This window comes from Piliocolobus tephrosceles, chromosome 2, assembly GCF_002776525.5.
Source record: "Piliocolobus tephrosceles isolate RC106 chromosome 2, ASM277652v3, whole genome shotgun sequence".
NCBI lineage: Eukaryota > Metazoa > Chordata > Mammalia > Primates > Cercopithecidae > Piliocolobus > Piliocolobus tephrosceles.
In genome coordinates this window covers 69,986,494-70,004,679 of record NC_045435.1, presented here as the reverse complement: position 1 = coordinate 70,004,679, position 18,186 = coordinate 69,986,494, and the positions used below count along the sequence as shown (strand labels likewise).

General features: G+C 43.7%; 2 protein-coding genes across 8 annotated transcripts in view; one reads left to right on the top strand and one right to left on the bottom strand.

Annotated features, from left to right (window-relative positions):
- Positions 1-17,889, top strand: part of SLC25A26 (solute carrier family 25 member 26) — a 167,763-nt gene extending 149,874 nt beyond the window's left edge. For 2 of the 7 annotated variants that reach the window (XM_023200326.1, XM_023200311.1), the window contains exons 8-10: positions 6,778-6,842; positions 7,833-7,906; positions 15,346-16,590. In XM_023200326.1, coding sequence (XP_023056094.1) covers positions 6,778-6,842; positions 7,833-7,906; positions 15,346-15,463 — 257 coding nt within the window. In that variant the 3' untranslated portion in view covers positions 15,464-16,590. Of the gene's footprint in view, positions 1-6,777; positions 6,843-7,832; positions 7,907-8,842; positions 9,052-15,345; positions 16,991-17,760 lie in introns of those variants that run through there. The other 5 variants (XR_004228844.1, XR_002728914.1, XM_023200301.3 and 2 more) reach the window with 5 other exon arrangements.
- LRIG1 (leucine rich repeats and immunoglobulin like domains 1) overlaps positions 16,456-18,186 on the bottom strand; it is a 127,898-nt gene continuing 126,167 nt past the window's right edge. The window contains exon 19 of the mRNA XM_023200296.3: positions 16,456-18,133. Coding sequence (XP_023056064.1) covers positions 17,907-18,133 — 227 coding nt within the window. The 3' untranslated portion in view covers positions 16,456-17,906. The remainder of the gene's footprint in view (positions 18,134-18,186) is intronic.

Below are 18,186 nucleotides of genomic sequence, written 5' to 3'. Positions count from 1 at the left end.
TTGTTTAGATGAAGAGTGCTCCACTGGTTGAGAAAAGAGCGTGTCCTAGAGGGGGGAAAAAAACTGCTAAAAAGGCGTCTGCCTGAAAGACAACCAATTTGTTTTTGACAAATTTTTCTTTTTCTTTTTATCTTGATTAAAGCCTTCATTCAGACCCTGGAATGATCTTAAAGATGATTTAGAAAGTCGTCTGTGGGAAGAGACTTGCTATGGGTGCAGGGCTCACCGTGCAGCTGTCTGCCTTGGGCAGTGCTTAGGGGGTTTAAGCGATTTCTGCAGAAGGCAATGATTCACGGTTCGTGTGACATGTTTGACAGCACTGTAGATTAACTAGTGTCAGGAGAGCAGAGGCTCCTCCGTAACTTACTGAAGGCTAAACTGTTCTGTGTAGGAAGTATGGAGATCTACACATCTGGGCATTTTTCGAGACATTAAAGCAAGAGCGAGGTGACAATATGCAATATCATGTTATCCATCACTAAGTCATAGGAATTTTCCAGTGAGGCTTTAATGAGATCTCAAATGCTTTAAAGAGCTTAATAAGTGACGCATTTAAAAAACCTGAGAGAGAAGTATATTTTGTTGTTACAAAGTTAAATTAGAATTATAGTTGAAATAAAATGGAAATTTGCCAGAAAAGAAAACTTTTAGTTGAGATGTGAAGCCAGTAGGGGAGGTTTAGGGTGTTAACTTCATTGGAAAATAATTATTTTCCGGTTTGTTTAATGGTCATTGTTTTTTTGTTGTTGTTGCCGTGATTGGGAAAACAAAATGTTCATTTTATAGGACTCTTTATTAATAGACTCATTTGACTTGTAGAATTGGTAATCAACAATAGGAATTTTGCCTCTGGACACGAAACCAATCCAGATTGATTATGATGATGATTGTTTCCACATGACACATAGTCATTAGCTGTGTTAAATAAGTAGGTGGTCTTGATTGATTTTCCAGAGGTCAGGAGTCATTATTCCCCAGTCCCTAAGAGAGATGTGCATTTTTGTAGACACTCTCCTGGGCCCTGGGGACAAAGTGAGCACATAATGGAAATGTAGTCATCCTGGATAAGTGAAGCTACTTTTTAAAGTTAGCAATACTATAAAACTTCCATGTGTTGAAATAAGAAGAACGTATTCTCTGGTCCTATTCCTTAAATACCCGATTCAAAGATTTGCTTGCAGAGACATTGTTACTATTAAGGAAATTTGCATTAATGACAGTTTCCTTTTTGGAATAATACTCTGTAACAGATGCTAAGCACTTATATTGTCAGAAGGAGGGAGAGAAGGGAACTTCCTGTCAGACATCCTCTATCTTTGTGGTAGGATCCTACCATCCAGGCCCTTTCAGTTAAGGTGACTCGCCTGGGGAGTGTGGCAGCACAGCCGGTGCTCCAGTGATGCTGGGGTGTGGAGAAAGGGAGCGAGGTGCCCACAGCTATACATCTAGCACAGGCTGAGCTGTGTGACTTACAGGATTGTCAAGTCTCTTTTTGGTCCCCAACTCAGGATTGAGACTTTGGGGCCCTCCTGAGTGCCAGTTTCCTTACCTGTAATGTAGAAGCAACAATTCCTACTTCAGGGCTTGAGATAATGTATGGTTAGTACTCTGTACTCTGCAAAACCGAGTCGATGTAGGGAATTACTACTATTTCAGTAAGAACAACCAACATCCAGAAAATGAAAACCTGCTTTCACAGTAATTCACCTTCTTGACTGAGTGAAGGAATGTCGTATCAATGAAGTTACTGTACAGAACAGTCTCCTCTAATAGCTCATACATTTTAAAATGCCTCCAAGACAAGCATGTTATTTTTTTTCTGGTGAAGTTCTGATAAGTGAAGGAGTTTGTCCAAGGCCTGCAAAAAATCCGTTAGTAGATCCACATATATTTACCAAAAGATAAATATATTTCTTATTTATATCTCTTATTGTTTTGAAATTTTATTTGGTACAAATGTTGATGCAGAGGAACAGGGTTACTATTTTAAAGCCTTTCTGAAGGATAAACAGCACTTGAAAATATTCCAATTTGTGAAAAAGCGAGATTCTGTAAGAGTTGCAACATGGTGTCTTACAGAATCTAGAAATGAATGATGTCTTGCGAAGTCCCTTTAAAATACTTACACACCGCACTTGCAGACTTTACCCTTACATGGCCATAAAGGCAGTGATAAAACTTGCCCTCAAATCAGAAATCATATTTCTCATCCCCATGTGCTTTTCCAAATTTAAATTGGCTAAATCATTGCAGATGAACCATTCTGTGTGCCATCCTTGGCACTCTTTCTTGCTCATGCTTGTTTTATAAACTACTTGGCACAAATATCCAAAAATGTCCCATGAGATTGGAGGTGTTGATGGCTTGTCATGCACAGAAATTCCCTTGGCTTCTGGTCAAGGGTGAAACTAGGGGAAAAAAAGGACTTTGCCAACTTCCTTGCTTCAAGTGAACTTCTAAACATAAACCATAATGCAGCCTAAGTATGACATTTGCTACTATAGTGATATTTGGTGCTCTAGTATATTTTGATCAGTTTCTCATAATAAATACCTCTGTACATTCTCTAGGAGAAAAGGGGGTGGGGGAGAAAGAGGCGGGGAAAGAGATTGATTGCAGTCTCTCCATGGGTTAGAAATTCTAGAATAGGGTGAGGGATTGTTTGGGTAACAAATGAGAAGGCCTGACACAGTCTCTATTAAAATACAAACAAAAACCACTTTCCTTCTTGTTGATGTGAAGTCTTCCGCATCTGTCTACTTCACTGGAGGTCACACATAAGAGGCGCGCGGTGGTGCTCTTGTCCCTCCCAGACTAATCAGAAGCAACGCAGGGTTTGGAGGAGAAATGAATGGCAGCAACGTTGCCCAGGGGTGGGTCTGGGGACTTTCCCACTGCTGCCCCCACATTCTCAGCCGCTGCTCAGAGTGACAGCTCCAGCCTTACTGTAGGAAGGTGGCTACTTTGTCTTTATGGCGGGGAGGGGCGGTTAGGGAATCTGCATTTGTTCCCCAAGAAAATAGATACCATTTTATCATAAAATTTTAGTTTCCCCTGAATCCTGTCCTCGACAGCAGTTAGCCTGACATTCAGTAGAAACCTAACTCTAGTGGAGACCGTAGAAGACTGTTTCACGGATGCTTTGAACACAAAAGCAGCCTATAATTGCTGTACCAAATGATGATGTCCTGTGTCATATGTTAGAATGTTCCTTGTATCTATTACCAGTAGCTTACAATGCCCTTAAATAAAACATAGAAAATAACTACATTTTAACTGAAAGTCCTGGCCTCCAGCCCTTCCCTGTTATGACCATTGTTCTATTCTATTATCTTCACAAGTCCTCCTTACAGCCTTACAAAAGCATTGTGAGATCCGCGAATCAGAGAAATCTTTGATATTTGAAGACGGGCAAATTGATTTATTAGTAACACATAAAATACAGCTTCTCTCTTGGTAGTAAAGTTAGGACCTAGGACCTATTGGAGCATACGTGTTTCTGTCTTAACTTTTCTTCGTATTACTTTCATGAAACCTAAATCTCCAAGAGAATATTGGCAGGCATCCACACTAAAGTAATGGTGGTAGACCTTTGCTAATGGCCAAAATAAGTTTGATTTGCAGTAACTAAATTTATTAGATGTTCCTTATCAACCTTTAGGTCTTTTTAATTGGTTTAGGATCGTTTGTGAACATTTTCACATATGAAAGTGAGTTTTAACCATTGGACAAGTTATAATTTGTCTTACATATATCAAAGTCATTATGTAGTGGAACAAGTAATACTTTTGGAGTCATGATACATGTGACAGTTCCAGGTCCCACACCAGCTGTGTGGCCTGGGCAAGTAAGTTGGGTGTAAAATGGGAATAGTAACACCTATGCAAATGAGATCAAATAATGTGCCTAGTGCATTTCTGGCATGCCAGATACCAAGTAAGCACTGCACATATTAGCTCCTACCTTTACTTTTCCCTGCCTTTTAGAGGATGAGTTGAAATTTTCAGTTTATAACTAGAAAATTTCACTAGAGAACAGTACTGTATATTCACTAGAGAATAGGACTATATATATTTTCAGTTTGTAACTAGAGAACAGGATACCAATTAAGCGTTTTCAAGTGCCTGCTTTGTGTGTGCTGGTCTAGAGATACGAAGAAAAATCACTCATTAGCTCTGGCCACCCAGGAAAGAGTTATTTTTTGATTACTGCTGTGAGCCAGATGCTGTTTCAGACGTGTTGCGTAGGCCCATTTAATTCCCGTGTCATACTACTGTCTGCATTTTACAGTTGAGAAAACTGAGGCCACTAGGAGACCAGTGGCTGAGAGTCCCAGTTCCGGAGTCAATACAGACTTAAGATCCCGTCTCAGCCCTGCGCTAAGTACAATCTTCAAGTTTTTAGCCTCCGTAAGCCCTCAGTTTCCCCCACGTGTAGCATGGGGTAGTAGGAGTCCTTAGCTCATAAGGTGCTTCAGCTACAGAATAAGTAATTACCTAAGGCTAGACAACTGGTAGAGCAGGGATTTAAACGTCGGTCTTTCCACCTCCAAAGAAGGGTTCTTTCAGGCTAGACCCTGCTGCTGGTAAGGTAAACAAAACCAAATACATTATTTCGGGGTATAGGAAGTTTGAGATCGTAAAGTTTGTTGCCTTTGTGTCTTGTGTCTTTTTCCCTTTTCTTCCTTTCTTGGGGGAGAGGGGGAGGGAGGGATGGATGGACGCATGGATGGATGGATGGATGGATGGATGGATGTTCATGGATTCTGTTGTGTAACTAAAAGTATATTTACTTTTCCAGGGCAGAATATATGGTTACAAGAGTAGGATTTCAAGACCAAGTCCACAACAATTTAAAAGACACAAAACGTAGCAAGTCTCTGAATTTCAGACAGCCTCTGAATTTAAGACAAAGAGTTTTACATACTCATAATTGGAAATGGGTAAACCAAAGGGGATTCAAATACTCATGTCAGTTGATAGTACTTACCCCTAAAGTCTGTGACAGTCAGGGGTAACCAGAAGTGGACCATGAGAGCGTAAGTAAGTACACCGTTCAAAAAGTCAGTGTCATAATAAATGTTATCATATAGAGGAGGCTTGGTATAATCTTATTTCAGCATCGTATTTGGAAAGAGGTCAAATGACCTTCTTGTCCACAAGCCACAAAAGTGAGAAGGAAAGTAGTGCTGTTTCTGGAGTATCCTTCACATACGTATGTCCTGTTGCCCTTACAACACTGCCTCTTTCCCCCTAGCTCTTGGAAGCTGAATCTTTATAACACCTTTTAGGGTTTATTTCTCTCTCTGTAGGGCCTCTTGGGATTGAGAATATATCTTTGTACTGCACTAAATGAAATATTGACACCATAAACTTGGTTTATGTTAAAACAGAAAGTCCTTCAAAAAGTCCAATCTGTGTACAGTTCAGCCATCATGACATTCAGATAACGCAAACATGAGAGAGAAGGTAGGAAGGAAGCCATAACGTGGAATGCGTGCTGAAGCAAGACTCAGGCTAAAAAGATGTAGAAGAGCCGGGCGCGGTGGCTCAAGCCTGTAATCCCAGCACTTTGGGAGGCCGAGACGGGCGGATCATGAGGTCAGGAGATCGAGACCATCCTGGCTAACACGGTGAAACCCCGTCTCTACTAAAAATACAAAAATAGCCGGGCGAGGTGGCGGGCGCCTGTAGTCCCAGCTACTCGGGAGGCTGAGGCAGGAGAATGGCGTAAACCCGGGAGGCGGAGCTTGCAGTGAGCTGAGATCTGGCCACTGCACTCCAGTCCCGGAGACAGAGCGAGACTCCGCCTCAAAAACAAACAAACAAAAGATGTAGAAGAGAGCTTAGAAATGTAGTAACTCTGACTAGCCTGCTATCAGGAGCCTGTGAAACACAAAAAGCTTTGCTCCTTTAATTCCAAGAATCCAGCCATGTATACCAAAAATCCCCACAATGTTACGTGTGACTCTGTCCATTTTGCTATATGCAGAGCAGAAATGATAGAAGCATTTTGAAGTAGTCACTTTAAAGAACGGTGGTCCAGGCTGGGCATGGTGGTTAACGCCTTTAATCCCAACACTCTGGGAGGCCGAGGCAGGAGGAGTGCTTGATGCAAGGAGTTCAAGACCAGCCTAGGCAACACAGCAAGACCCTATCTCTGCAGAAAATTAAAAAATTAGCCAAGCATGGTGGTGTGCAGCTGTAGTGCCAGCTACTCAGGAGGAGGCTAAGGTGGAAAGATCACTTGAGCCTAGGAGGGTGCGGCTGCAGTGAGCTGTGATCACACCAGTGTACTCCAGTCTTGGTGAGAGACAGTGAGACCCTATCTTAAAAAAAAAAAAAAAAAAAAGACTGGCCCATAGAAAGTCATGAACCCTTTGAGAACCATTAGGAGCAGAGGGTCTCACATACTGAGAGTGGGCATCTGGCCATATTCATGTATGTCATATGTGTACACATTCATCATGTACGTACACATACACACTCATTAGTTTGCTAGTTAATGAGAGAGCAAGATAAATTGTGGAGCCTTGTATTTTTCACCTGAGTGGGTAGAGCATCGTCTTCTCTCATGCAGTTCTGTATCACTGCAAAAGAAATGAAGCGTGTGGATAAAGATTGTGCATGTGTGCATTGTGTTCTTGAATCAGTGTACATAATCAGTGTACATAATGATGAAGTGATTTGGGCAGAGTCAGGAATTCTAAGAATTAGAAAATTATCATGTAATACAGTAAACGGTATCTCACTTGGGTGTTGGGTATTATTCGCACAGGTGGATTTGCCGCTGCAGTCACCACACCTCTAGATGTGGCAAAGACAAGAATTATGCTGGCAAAGGTAAGTGGCAAAATAATGTAATGGAGACACTTCAGATGCTCATATCTGTTAGCACTAGGACTACATGTACATAAAGTAAACACAAACCGGCTACCATTTACCTGTAATAGCATCTTATGCTGTCTGTGGAACCTCTAAGAAAACCGCCATTGATGGAACAATATCCCCAGTGTCTGTATAATACTGTACCATTTCACAGGCATTTTCCCCTGTGTTATGTAAGCACATGGGGCTGGTAAGGCCACTGCCTGGTAATACTATCTTCAGATAAACTCTATTTTTACTGCTGACAAACCTAAGGCTCAGAGAGGTTGACGAGCCTCCTGCCATGTGGCAGGCTTTGAACCTAGGGTCACGGTTGGCCTTAACTGGATGAGTTAAGACAGTTGTCAGAAATGTTGAAACCATTTTGTTTAAGAGAAAAATTGTTTTAAAAAACCCCGCTAGATAGAGAGTTGAAAGAATGCCATACATACAACATACCTGAACCAAACCAAAACAAAAAAAGTCCTATCTTTTTGGAAAAGTAGAACAAATATGGCCAGATTTTAGTATGGAGGTGGCAGGATCCAACCTAAGAATGTTGATCACGTTTTAAATGGAACATTTAAATGGCACTCTATTAAATATGCTTATTAGCTGCTTAGGCAAGTTTCATAGTTGTCCCATTTACACTAATGGTTCCCTGCCCTCCTCATATTGCTTCATGGTGCTTCTGTCTTTTTCCTGTTAAATAGTCCATCATTCATCTCGTGAGCTCTCATAAGCAGAGCCTCCCGTGTAGCATGGGCCACATCCCTGCTTGCCTGCATATCTGAGTGAAAACGCTTCTGGGCAAGTGAGCCAGGTCCTGACTGCCAAGAAACTCCCTGGTATCTGACACTGTGTCCTAGATGAGGGTGATGGGGAGCTGTGTGTCTGAGGATATCTGAGAGGCAAGTATGTGATTGGGAGCTTCAGAAGATAACAGGTTTCTCTTTGTTCACACAGGCTGGCTCCAGCACTGCTAATGGGAACGTGCTCTCTGCCCTGCATGGGGTCTGGCGGTCACAGGGGCTGGCAGGGTAAGATGAGGAATGCCCTCCTACGTTTCTTCCTCTCCACCACTCCTCCTCCTCTAGCCTGACTTTGGATGAACACCTCTCCTTCCCTTCTGCTTATGTTCTGCTTTGAGCTTCTATATATTGTGCAAAATATTCTAGCTGATGTTGTATATATGAGATAACGTAGCAAACCAAATTGACGGAGTATTCCAATCAGGCAGTTCTCAGCCTTGCCCATCTTGATGTTAGATGGAATTCACATGTGTGGCCCTCACCAGGGTCTGGGCTGCAGCAGTGATAAAATGGGCTTCTGGTTACACAGTGCAGAAATACAAGGGAGTGAAGGTAACATTGTTAGAAGAAAGCATTCGTGGTTTTGATGCTTTTAACTATTATTAGTAACAAATTACTTTCAACGTACCACAGTACAGATGGAATGATTCCACAATTAGCATCAGTTGAGAACCATTGGGGCCAGGCGCGGTAGCTCAAGCCTGTAATCCCAGCACTTTGGGAGGCCGAGATGGGCGGATCACGAGGTCAGGAGATCGAGACCATCCTGGCTAACACGGTGAAACCCCTAAAAACCCCTTTAGGGAAAGACCCCTTTAGTAGTCTCTACTAAAAAATACAAAAATCTAGCCGGGCGAGGTGGCGGGCGCCTGTAGTCCCAGCTACTCTGGAGGCTGAGGCAGGAGAATGGCGGGAACCCGGGAGGCGGAGCTTGCAGTGAGCTGAGATCCAGCCACTGCACTCCAGCCTGGGCAACAGAGCGAGACTCTGTCTCAAAAAAAAAAAAAAAACCATTGTACTACAGAAGTGCCTCAAACTTCTAGCTTCATGTCCTAAAAAGGTCTCTCTGCAAGATATTTCAACATTGCTTTGACACCATAAACTTGTAAAGCCACCTGAATGTTGGGATCTTCCAGGCATGTGAAATTATGATTTTTCTCTTAGGGACCATGTACCAGGGATTTTCTTGCAAGAGCAAAGCATGTGGCCTCCCTTTGGAGAGGGTCGGCAGCTGCCTGGACTTCAGGCGTCTCAGCTGGCAGTGCCACCTCCTCATCCTGATGCCGAGTTGGATCACTTATTTGATTGTAGTTTTTGTGTACCTTTGGCAGTTTTAATCTCAGCTATTTGATGGTCTGGAGAACATGAAGTAGGTGAGTCAGGCCCCAGTTAAAGTTTTTGTAGGGGAGCAGCCCATCCTAGATTGAAATTTTCCAGTTGGAAGTTTGAAAAATAGGTGATATTGGATGGTTTTGTTGAATGTGACAACTCAGGGATTGATGTTGGGTGCCTGAAGGGTGTCACGGTTTTGAAACAAGAACTGGGGTGAAGCCAGAGGAATAATTGGCCGTTGACGTCTAGTGAGAGCGTGGGAAGGGCCGAGTGGGGGCGTGTGTGCTGGGAGCCTGCCACTTAGGGCCGCCATATCGTGAGTGCTGCTTGTATTTGTGGCACATTCATTCTGCTGCCAGTTCCACAGCAAACAAAGGAATGGTGAGAAAAAATGAGTCCTGAAGCCACTTAGCCAGTAGCAGGTAAATGGTCCTTATGGGCTGGGTGAGGCGCTCACACCTGTAATCTCAGCACTTTGGGAGGCTTTGAAGCAGGCGGGTTGCTTGCGGTTAGGAGTTTGAGACCATATGGCAAGACTCTGTCTCTAAAAAATAACTAAATAAATTAGCCTGGTGTGCTGGCACGCACCTGTAGTCCCAGCTACTCAGGAGGCTGAGCGATCGTTTGAGCCCGGGAAGTCAAGGTTGTAGTGAGTCACAACTGCGCCACTGCACTCCAGCCTGGGTGACAGCAAGACCCTGTCTCAGAAAACAACAAAAAAGTTCTTATGTGTTTCAAATAGCAGTTGGGCTACATACCCAGAGAAGTCACATTCAGTGGCTTTTTTAGACTAGAAAGCCAAACTGCCAAATTTCACTGTCTCACGGATTTCAGTGTAGTTCACGCTTGATTCTGTGGCAGCTGTTGGGCAAACCTCTTCTGTCGACCTTAGCTTTGTGGAGCTGTGCAGAGCCGTAGCACCTCTGCCTTTCTGGAGACAGTGGTGGCAGGTGGGGATGGCATGATCGACTGGCAACCCCGTGGCCCCGAAAGCTGGCAGGAGTTGAGTAGATTGAAGATCACCTTCCCTGTGCTGGTTGTGGCATGTATTATACTTGATGTTATAAAACTAAGCAGTGCCAGAAATACAGGCAGAAGACGGGTGTCTTCCTCAGGCCGAGGGCCTGTCTCTGTCCCCACTGTCGGCTCTGTAAAGGTCATCTGGATTTTTTTGCTGATCTGTCTTCTGAAAGTGTCAGAAGTCATGGGCTCTAGTCAGTCTGTACAGCGTAGTCTCTTGAGAGCATTACAGACAGCAACGGCTGTCACTTCAGGGAGTTTTGATTAGCCCCTTATTAATGATTAAAGACAATAAATAATTTGGCCAAAAAACAGTCACAGAAAAACCTGGGCTGTTGTGAACAGAGGTCCCAGGCATCCTCAGCCTGAAGGTGTCTCCGCCGGCTGCTTCTGTTGGGTCTCCAAGCACATAGCGCTGCTGCCACCTCCTGTGTCCTCCCCTGGGCGCGCACTAAGTTTACCAGTTACTACTTGGGTTTTCCAGCAGACACCACCTCCTCACCTTGGGATGGAAAGGTGCTGCCCTCTCCGGGTCAAGTAAGGTGGCGACCACTTTTATCTTTCTGTGTGGTCCACGCAGGTGAAGACTTTGTTCTGGCACATACTGGGAATACACATATAAGTAGAAATGTGTTACTAAACAAACACCGCGTGTTCATTCAGCCCAGTAGCCGAAGGCAGATGGGGAGCCTGCCCACCCTGGATGGCCCCTTTCTGGTTTTCTTCACTCATCAGCTGGCTTTCTGTTTTTGTTGACTGTGCCCTTTATGTAGTAGCTGCCACAGCCGCGCGCATCCCTTTCTGCCTGGCACTGTAAGTGCTTACGTTTGCTCTCATTTCATCCGTGGGCACTAGAACACACTCCTGCTGAACTCAAAAGTCTTCACCTGCGAGACTGGCTGGGGCCTTCACTGTTCAAATTACTCCACGTGAAGGCCGTAATTACGTTAATAGATTCAGTGGTCATCTACTGAAACCATAAACTGCTTCCATCTGCCTCTTGCCAGGAGCAGCTGAACTTGTGAGTGGCAGAAGCTGAACAAGACACTGGCGTTTAGAAATAAATAAGGTAGTAAAGGCGGAGAACTTCGTGGCCAGTGTGGTCTCCTGCAGCTCGGCATCTGCTGGCTGGCTGCCCGTCTAGCACCCTTTCCTTCATAAGGTAGGAGCAGGGAGGCTCAGCTGTTTTTCAGGCGGGAAGGACATAGTGGTAATTTGAGTTTTTGTCCTCACCACCCACCCGATGCAAAAACAATATGCATGATGCTGAGCTTTTTTTTTTTTTTTTAAACAAGTATAGTTTGGTTTTCAGTACAATTTTCATGGTTATTTTTGGACAAGTAATAGGGGTCCTTAATTTTATGTGCAGTATTTTAATGATGTAAACCCTTAGCTAGCTAACTAAAAAGGGCCTCACAAAACTCTTGAGTCTCCCATTTTCCTTAGAAGTGCTGAGTGCTGCAAACAGAGGGAGGCTGCTCAGCCTCCTCCAACAGCTCAAAGGTCTTGGGAGAAAGGAGGCAGCCAGGTGCTGGAAGCAGCCTGTAGGGACCGCCACGTTTCTCTCCAGGCCACCAGCTTGCTTGTCACAGAGGCTTTTCCTATGTCTTAAAGGATGCATAACTACTGTTGGTGTCACTTGACCATTTTCAGTTTTCTTCCATAGACCTGACGAGAAGTCTTTTCACTGGCATATGCACTAGGTTTGCCTTCGTAACTTTTTCTGCAGACAGAAGTAATATAGGCATGTTTTGTTTAATTGCACTTCTCAGATAGTGCATTTTTTCCCAAATTGAAGGTTTGTGGCACCCCTGCATTGAGCGAGTCTTTCAGCACCCTTTTCCAGTAGCACATGATCACTTTGTGTCACATTTTGGTAATTCTCACCTTTCAAGTATTTTCATTATCATATCTGCTGTGGTGATCTGTGATTGGCCATCTTTAATGTTACTGTCATTGTTTTGAGGCATCACACACTGTCCACCGAAGACGGCAAACTTAATCAACAAATGTGGTGTGGGTTCGGGCTGGGTCACCAACCGGCCATTCCCTGTCTCTCTCCCTTTCCTCAGGCCTCTATTCTGTGAGAGACAATATTGCAGTTAGGCCAATTAATAATCCTCCAGTGGCCTAAGTGTTCAAGTGAAAGGAAGAATCACACTTTTCTCATTTTAAATAAAAAACTGGGGCCAGGCATGGTGGCTCACACCTGTAATCCCAGCATTTTGGAGGCCAAAGTGGCAGATGGCTTGAGCCCGAGAGTCCAAGACCAGCCTAGGCAACATGTCAAACCCTGTCTCTACAAAAAATACAAAAATTAGCTGGGCATGGTGGTGTGTGCCTGTGGTCCCAGCTACTTGGGAAGCTGAGGTAGGAGGGTCACCTGAGCTTAGCAGGCAGAGGTTGCTGTGGGCCATGATTGTGCCACTGCACTCCAGCCTGGGTAGCAGCAAGACCTTGTCTCAAAAAAAAATTTAAAAATAAAAGCTGGAAATGATTAAATTTAGTGAGGAAGGCATGTGGAAAGCTGAGATAGGCCAGAATCTAGGCCTCTTGTGACAGTTAACCAAGTTGTAAATGCAAAGGAAAAGCTCTTGAAGCAAATAAGAAGTGCTATCCGGTGAATACACTAAATGATAAGTGTAACAGCCTCATTGCAGATATGAAGAAAGTTTGAGTGGTCTGGATAGAAGATCAGACCAGCCACATCCTCTTAAGCCAAAACCTAAACCAGAGCAAGGTGCTAACTCTCTTCCATGAAGGCTGAGAGAGGTGAGGAAGCTGCAGAGTTTGAAGCTAGGAGAGGCTGATTCATGAAGTTTAAGGAAAGAAGTCATCTCTGTAACACAGAAGTGTAAGGGGAAGTGGCAAGTGCTGATGGAGAAGCTGCAGCAAGTTATCCAGGAGATCTAGCTCAGATCATCGGTGAAGGCGCTAACACTAAACAACAGATTTTCAACGTAGATGAAACAGCCTTCTATTAGAAGATGTCATCTAGGACTTTCCGAGCTAGAGAGGAGACATCAATGCCTGGCCTCTAAGCTTCAAAGGACTGGCTGACTCTCTTGTTAGGGGCTAATGCAGCTGGTATCTTTAAGTTGAAGCCAGTGCTCATGGACTCTTCTGAAAATCCTAGAGCCTTTAACAATGATGCTAAATCGACTCTGCCTCTGCCGTACTAATGGAACAACAAAGTCCGAGTGACAGCACCTCTCTTTACAGCATGGTTTCTGGAATATTTTAAGCCCACTGCTGGGACCTAGTGCTCAGAGGAAAAGATTGCTTTTAAAATACTACTGCTTATTGACAGTGCACCTGGTCACCCTGGAGTTCTGCTGGAGATGAATGCTGTTCTCTTGCCTGCTAACAACATGCATTCCTTGGTCCGTGGAATAAGGAGTAATTTTAACTTTCAGGTTTTATTATTTAAGAAATCCATTCCATAAGGCTACAGCTGCATCAACAGTGATTCCTTTGCTGGATGTGGGCAAAGTAAATTTCTGGAAGCCTTCTAGAAAGGAGTCACCATTCTAGGTACCAGTAAGAACATTAATGGCTTCATAGGAGGAGGTCAAAATATTGACCATGCTAGGACTTTGGAAAAAGTTGATTCCCATCCTCATGGCTGACTTTGAGAGGTTCAAGACTTCAGTGGAGGGAAACACGTACTACATGTACTGGAAATGGCAAGACCACTGTAGTTAGAAGTGGAGCCTGAAGATGGGATGAGTTGCCACAATCTCATGATCAAACTTGAAAGGATGAAGAGTTGGTTCTTATGGATGAGGAAAGAAAGTGATCTATTGAGGTGAATCTACTCGTGGTGAAGATATAGTGAACATTGTTGAAATGACAATAAAGAATTTGGAATATTTCATCAATGTAGTTGAGAAAACAGTGGCAGAGTTTCAGATGACTGACTCCAGTTTTGAAAGAGGTTCTGTGGACAAAATGTATTGTGTGCTACAGAGAAATATTTCATGAAAAGTAGAGTCCGTCAATGCAACAATGACTATTTTTAGAAATTTCCACAGCCACTCCAACCTTCAGCAGCCACTATCCTGGTCAGTTAGCAGCCATCAATGAAAGTAAGACCTTCTGCCAGCTAAAGATTACAACTTACTGCAGGCTCAGATGCTCATGAGTATTTTTTTAGCAATACAGCATTTTAAAATTAAAGTATGTGTAATTTTTAGACATAATGCTACTGCATACTTAATAGACTACAGTATAGTGTCAACCTAACTTTTCAGTGCCCTAGGAAACCCAAAAGTTTGAATGGCTTACTTTATTGCAATATTCACTTTATTGTGGTGGCCAAACTTCTCCTGGGACCAAACTTGAACTATCTGAGTCATGCCTATACTCTTGGTCAAAAGGTTCAAAGGTTATGGAGGCGTGGGCCAGGAATGTGTCCTGTAATCCCTGGGCAGCAGGCATTCAGTTTAGAGTTTAGGACACATCCCTGGCATGCCTTTTAGACATAGAATCATAGCCCCTGGACTGGGTTTTTTAACCTGTTTTGTAATTTTTTTATGTTGGCATCTGTGTATTTCCTCATCTTTATCAGCTACATAATCATCCATTGTATGTCTATAGTGTGCCGTAACTGGTATCACCAGCAGCAATGCCACAGTGAAGATGTTTGCACAAATATCTGGGTAGGCACTAGGGGGGCAGTTTTAAAGAATGAATCCTCAATATATATCCTCGTGGCATTGTAGTTTTACCTTGCATTTCTCTGATTATTCTACATTGCTCTTTGGCTGGTGAGCAGCCTTCTGTGGTACCAAGGGACTGTGCAGGTGGAGGCGTGCTGCCCCCTTCATAGCCACAGCCCATTTGCCTTTCATGCCTTTAGACAGAAAAGGAACATGGAATCCATGGAGGTTCGACTGATTGTTGTGATGTCAGGTTTTGGGGTCTCAAAGGACAAAATGCAACGGAGTCAGTGGGCAGAGCAGCAGCATTGCCCAAAAACCTCTGCACCGAGCGAACCCCTGGAGACCACTTTAGAGGTCTGGGCTGGGAAGTGCCTTCCAGCCTTACCTAGGATTCAGCTCTTTAATGCCTTAAAAAGTCAGTTTCATCTTTCAAAGGGAAAAATGGCATGAAAGTTTTAGAACTGTTGTTGGGACAGAGCCATTACTTGCCTTATTTGGGAGGGTTCACAAGTGAGCTGTTTACAAGTGAGTGGTAGCCACTAATGAGCATGGTGTACTGAGCTGAGCAAGCTGTGGGTATTGGAATTTAACCTTTTTTTTTTTTTTTTTTTTAAATACACACAACATTAAAAATCCTGTTTTTTCCCCTAGATTATTTGCAGGTGTCTTCCCTCGAATGGCAGCCATCAGTCTGGGAGGTTTCATCTTTCTGGGGGCTTATGACCACACGCACAGCTTGCTGTTGGAAGTGGGCAGAAAGAGTCCTTGAAGCAGAGACAGCCTCACCTCCAGTTCTGTCGAGAGAGGGGCCTGCAGTGTAAACCCTCTTCTGCTGAGCAGCTGTCTGAACTATAGGCCCCAGTGCTGAAGACCAGTTCTGCTAAGATGCCGGCATCGAGATTGTGCCATCCGTCGTATAGGCTGGCTGGTATGAAGTCATTGGCCTGTATGCCAGAGAGCTAAGAGATGAAAACGGGGTCTGTGGCGGTACTCTGAACAATTTCCTCAGAACCTCTTAATAAATAAGTCTGGTAATGCTGAGGCCAGGCCTTTCAGAGCTTTCATTTGATCTGTATCTGATCTTTCATTTCCTGCCACCTGATGGTGGATTCAGCAGAAGGCAAGTGGTTATAATTTTAAAAGAATAGCTTGTTTGGGAGAAGGAGACTTGGGGAAGAAGTTGTGTATGTGGGTGTTTCTCCCCCTAGTTAATTCCTGTTGTGTAAGGTTAGGCTCTGTTGAAAAAAGCATGAACTACACAGGTGCATAGCAAGCATTCTTTCTGGGTAACTAGGTTGCTGGTTTTAATTACCCTCAGATTTCACCCATAAAAACACGCTGTATTATTTTCCAGAGCTGTGTCCAGCGCCCCCTGTGGTGTGTGAGAGAAAGCAGCTGCAGCTCAAGTGACTAGGTGGGTCCAGCTGGCTTCGTGCAGGAGGACACGGTGGGTGAGCCATTCTTGCCATTCTCCGTGTCGGGCTGAAAGGAGGGCCTGGGCCAGCTTTGAAAACAATGTTGCTAGAAGCAGGCAGGATGAAATGGAAAGGTCACCACACTTTGGGATTTTAGAGCTTGACTAACAAGCTCCAGGCGTAGAAGAATTCAGAATGAAATCTCAGGAATCTAGCAGTGTTGTCTGCCCCCGGAGCAAACAGTATATAATTTTGCTTTGCCTATTTTTTTTTTTTTTTCTTTTTGGGGGAAAGAGAATTAAAGGCAGAATGACTGCGTTTGTAAAAGAAGGACCACCAACTGTACTGACATTTATAAATGAACCTTTATTAAAGAAAGACACTTCAATGCCATCTGTTAGACACTTCAATATTTTACATGGTTTTCAATGTACACTGTACCAAAATTTCTATAAATAAATAACTTTGTACATAAAAGTAATACTTCCTCTTTCACATTGCCTCTCAGAAGCAGCAAATTCACATATTTTGTGGAAGTAAGATTAGTCAGTTAACTGTCAACAAAATTCTAAATGTGCTTACCTTTTGAACAGTGATGACACCTGACAGTAATTGTTAACTATTTTCTCAGTAAGTAACTCCCTTCAGCTTTTGGCCAAAGGAACATTTTAAGGACCTTGTTTCTATGTAAGTTAAGTTTTACTAAATTACACATTGGCACTCACAAGATGGTTAGCTACCAGTCTCAAAAGTGCAAATATACCCAGAACCCAGGTCAAGGTCTAAGTCTTTTCCGGTCCCAGCTCAGTTTCATCTGTGCGCGGGAATGGTACGGACAGGCCTGCTCTGGATCCTCAGTAGAAATAAGGTAGCCCTGAAAAGAAAGAACTTCCTCCTTTCTATCCCCCAAGACCAATGTAATACTCATTATATTGGCAGAACGAAAACAAACATCACTATAGAAAAATCCACAGGTACCAACACCAGCAGCCTTTACCTTAATTAAAAGTCTCAACTAGCAATCGAATGATATTGAGAAGGCCACATTTGCTTTTATCATAAAATCTTAAGAGAAGGAGGAAAGGCAGTGCTTAATTAACTGTTCTGACCATTTGCTTGTGATGGATTAACAACCCTCATTCTATGCCTTAAAGACAGGACTTAAACCTAAAAGGAAAAGCCATTCACTACAAGTGTGGATGGCACCCTGCACCCCTGGCTCTACAGGGAGGCCTGTTCCAGGGGCATCCACACGACCAGTGCTCTCCTGAGAGTCTGACCAGGCAGCAGCCTAGGGGTCTGTCTACGAAGTGCAATACAAATCCAAGGCCTTCCCTCCTTCCCATCCCCACCAAAAACTCCTGCTAACAAATGTGGTTGTAGCCTGTATAAATTCCAGCCATGCGTTAAGGCACCAGCACTACTTCCCCACCCCCCTCCAAAATTAAACAGCAACCTGATATGAAAAATAACATTGTCAAAATTGTATAATTTTTTCTGTATAATTTTTTTCTGTTAACCATGCACTAAAGATTAAAATAGCCTCTGTAAAAGATATATATGAAATCTCTGAAAACTCTTATGTACAATGGTATCAAATACTTTTTCTGCCTTTTGTACACAAATCCCCTCTTGCGTTTCTGTGCTTTAGATGCAAGTCCTGTGAGTGACTGATACTCCACATGGAAGTTACAACTATGTACAGATGAGTGACGCTTGAACCCAAGCTTCCTCACAGCCTCTCCTACCTCTCTTTCCCGTAGAGACTGGCATAACAAGAGCTGAGGTAGACAAAACCTAGCTTTTTGGTGCCAACAGCAGTGGCACCCTCTGTTTCCCGGGGAGCTGTCCTGTCAGTGGCATGGACGCGGGACTGGAGTCGCATGCTTTGGAGAGATGGCCATTGGAAACAAGCAAGTGCTGGGCTGCTGTGCGCTCTGGACTGCCTGAAGTTAACGAAGATGCAGGCTGTAGCTCTGCGTAGTCCGGGTCATACAACCTTGCTAAAGTCCAGGAAGAATCCCCTATGAGGAAAGAAAGGACCTGTCAGACTCCCCACTTGACCGTTTAAGCAGCT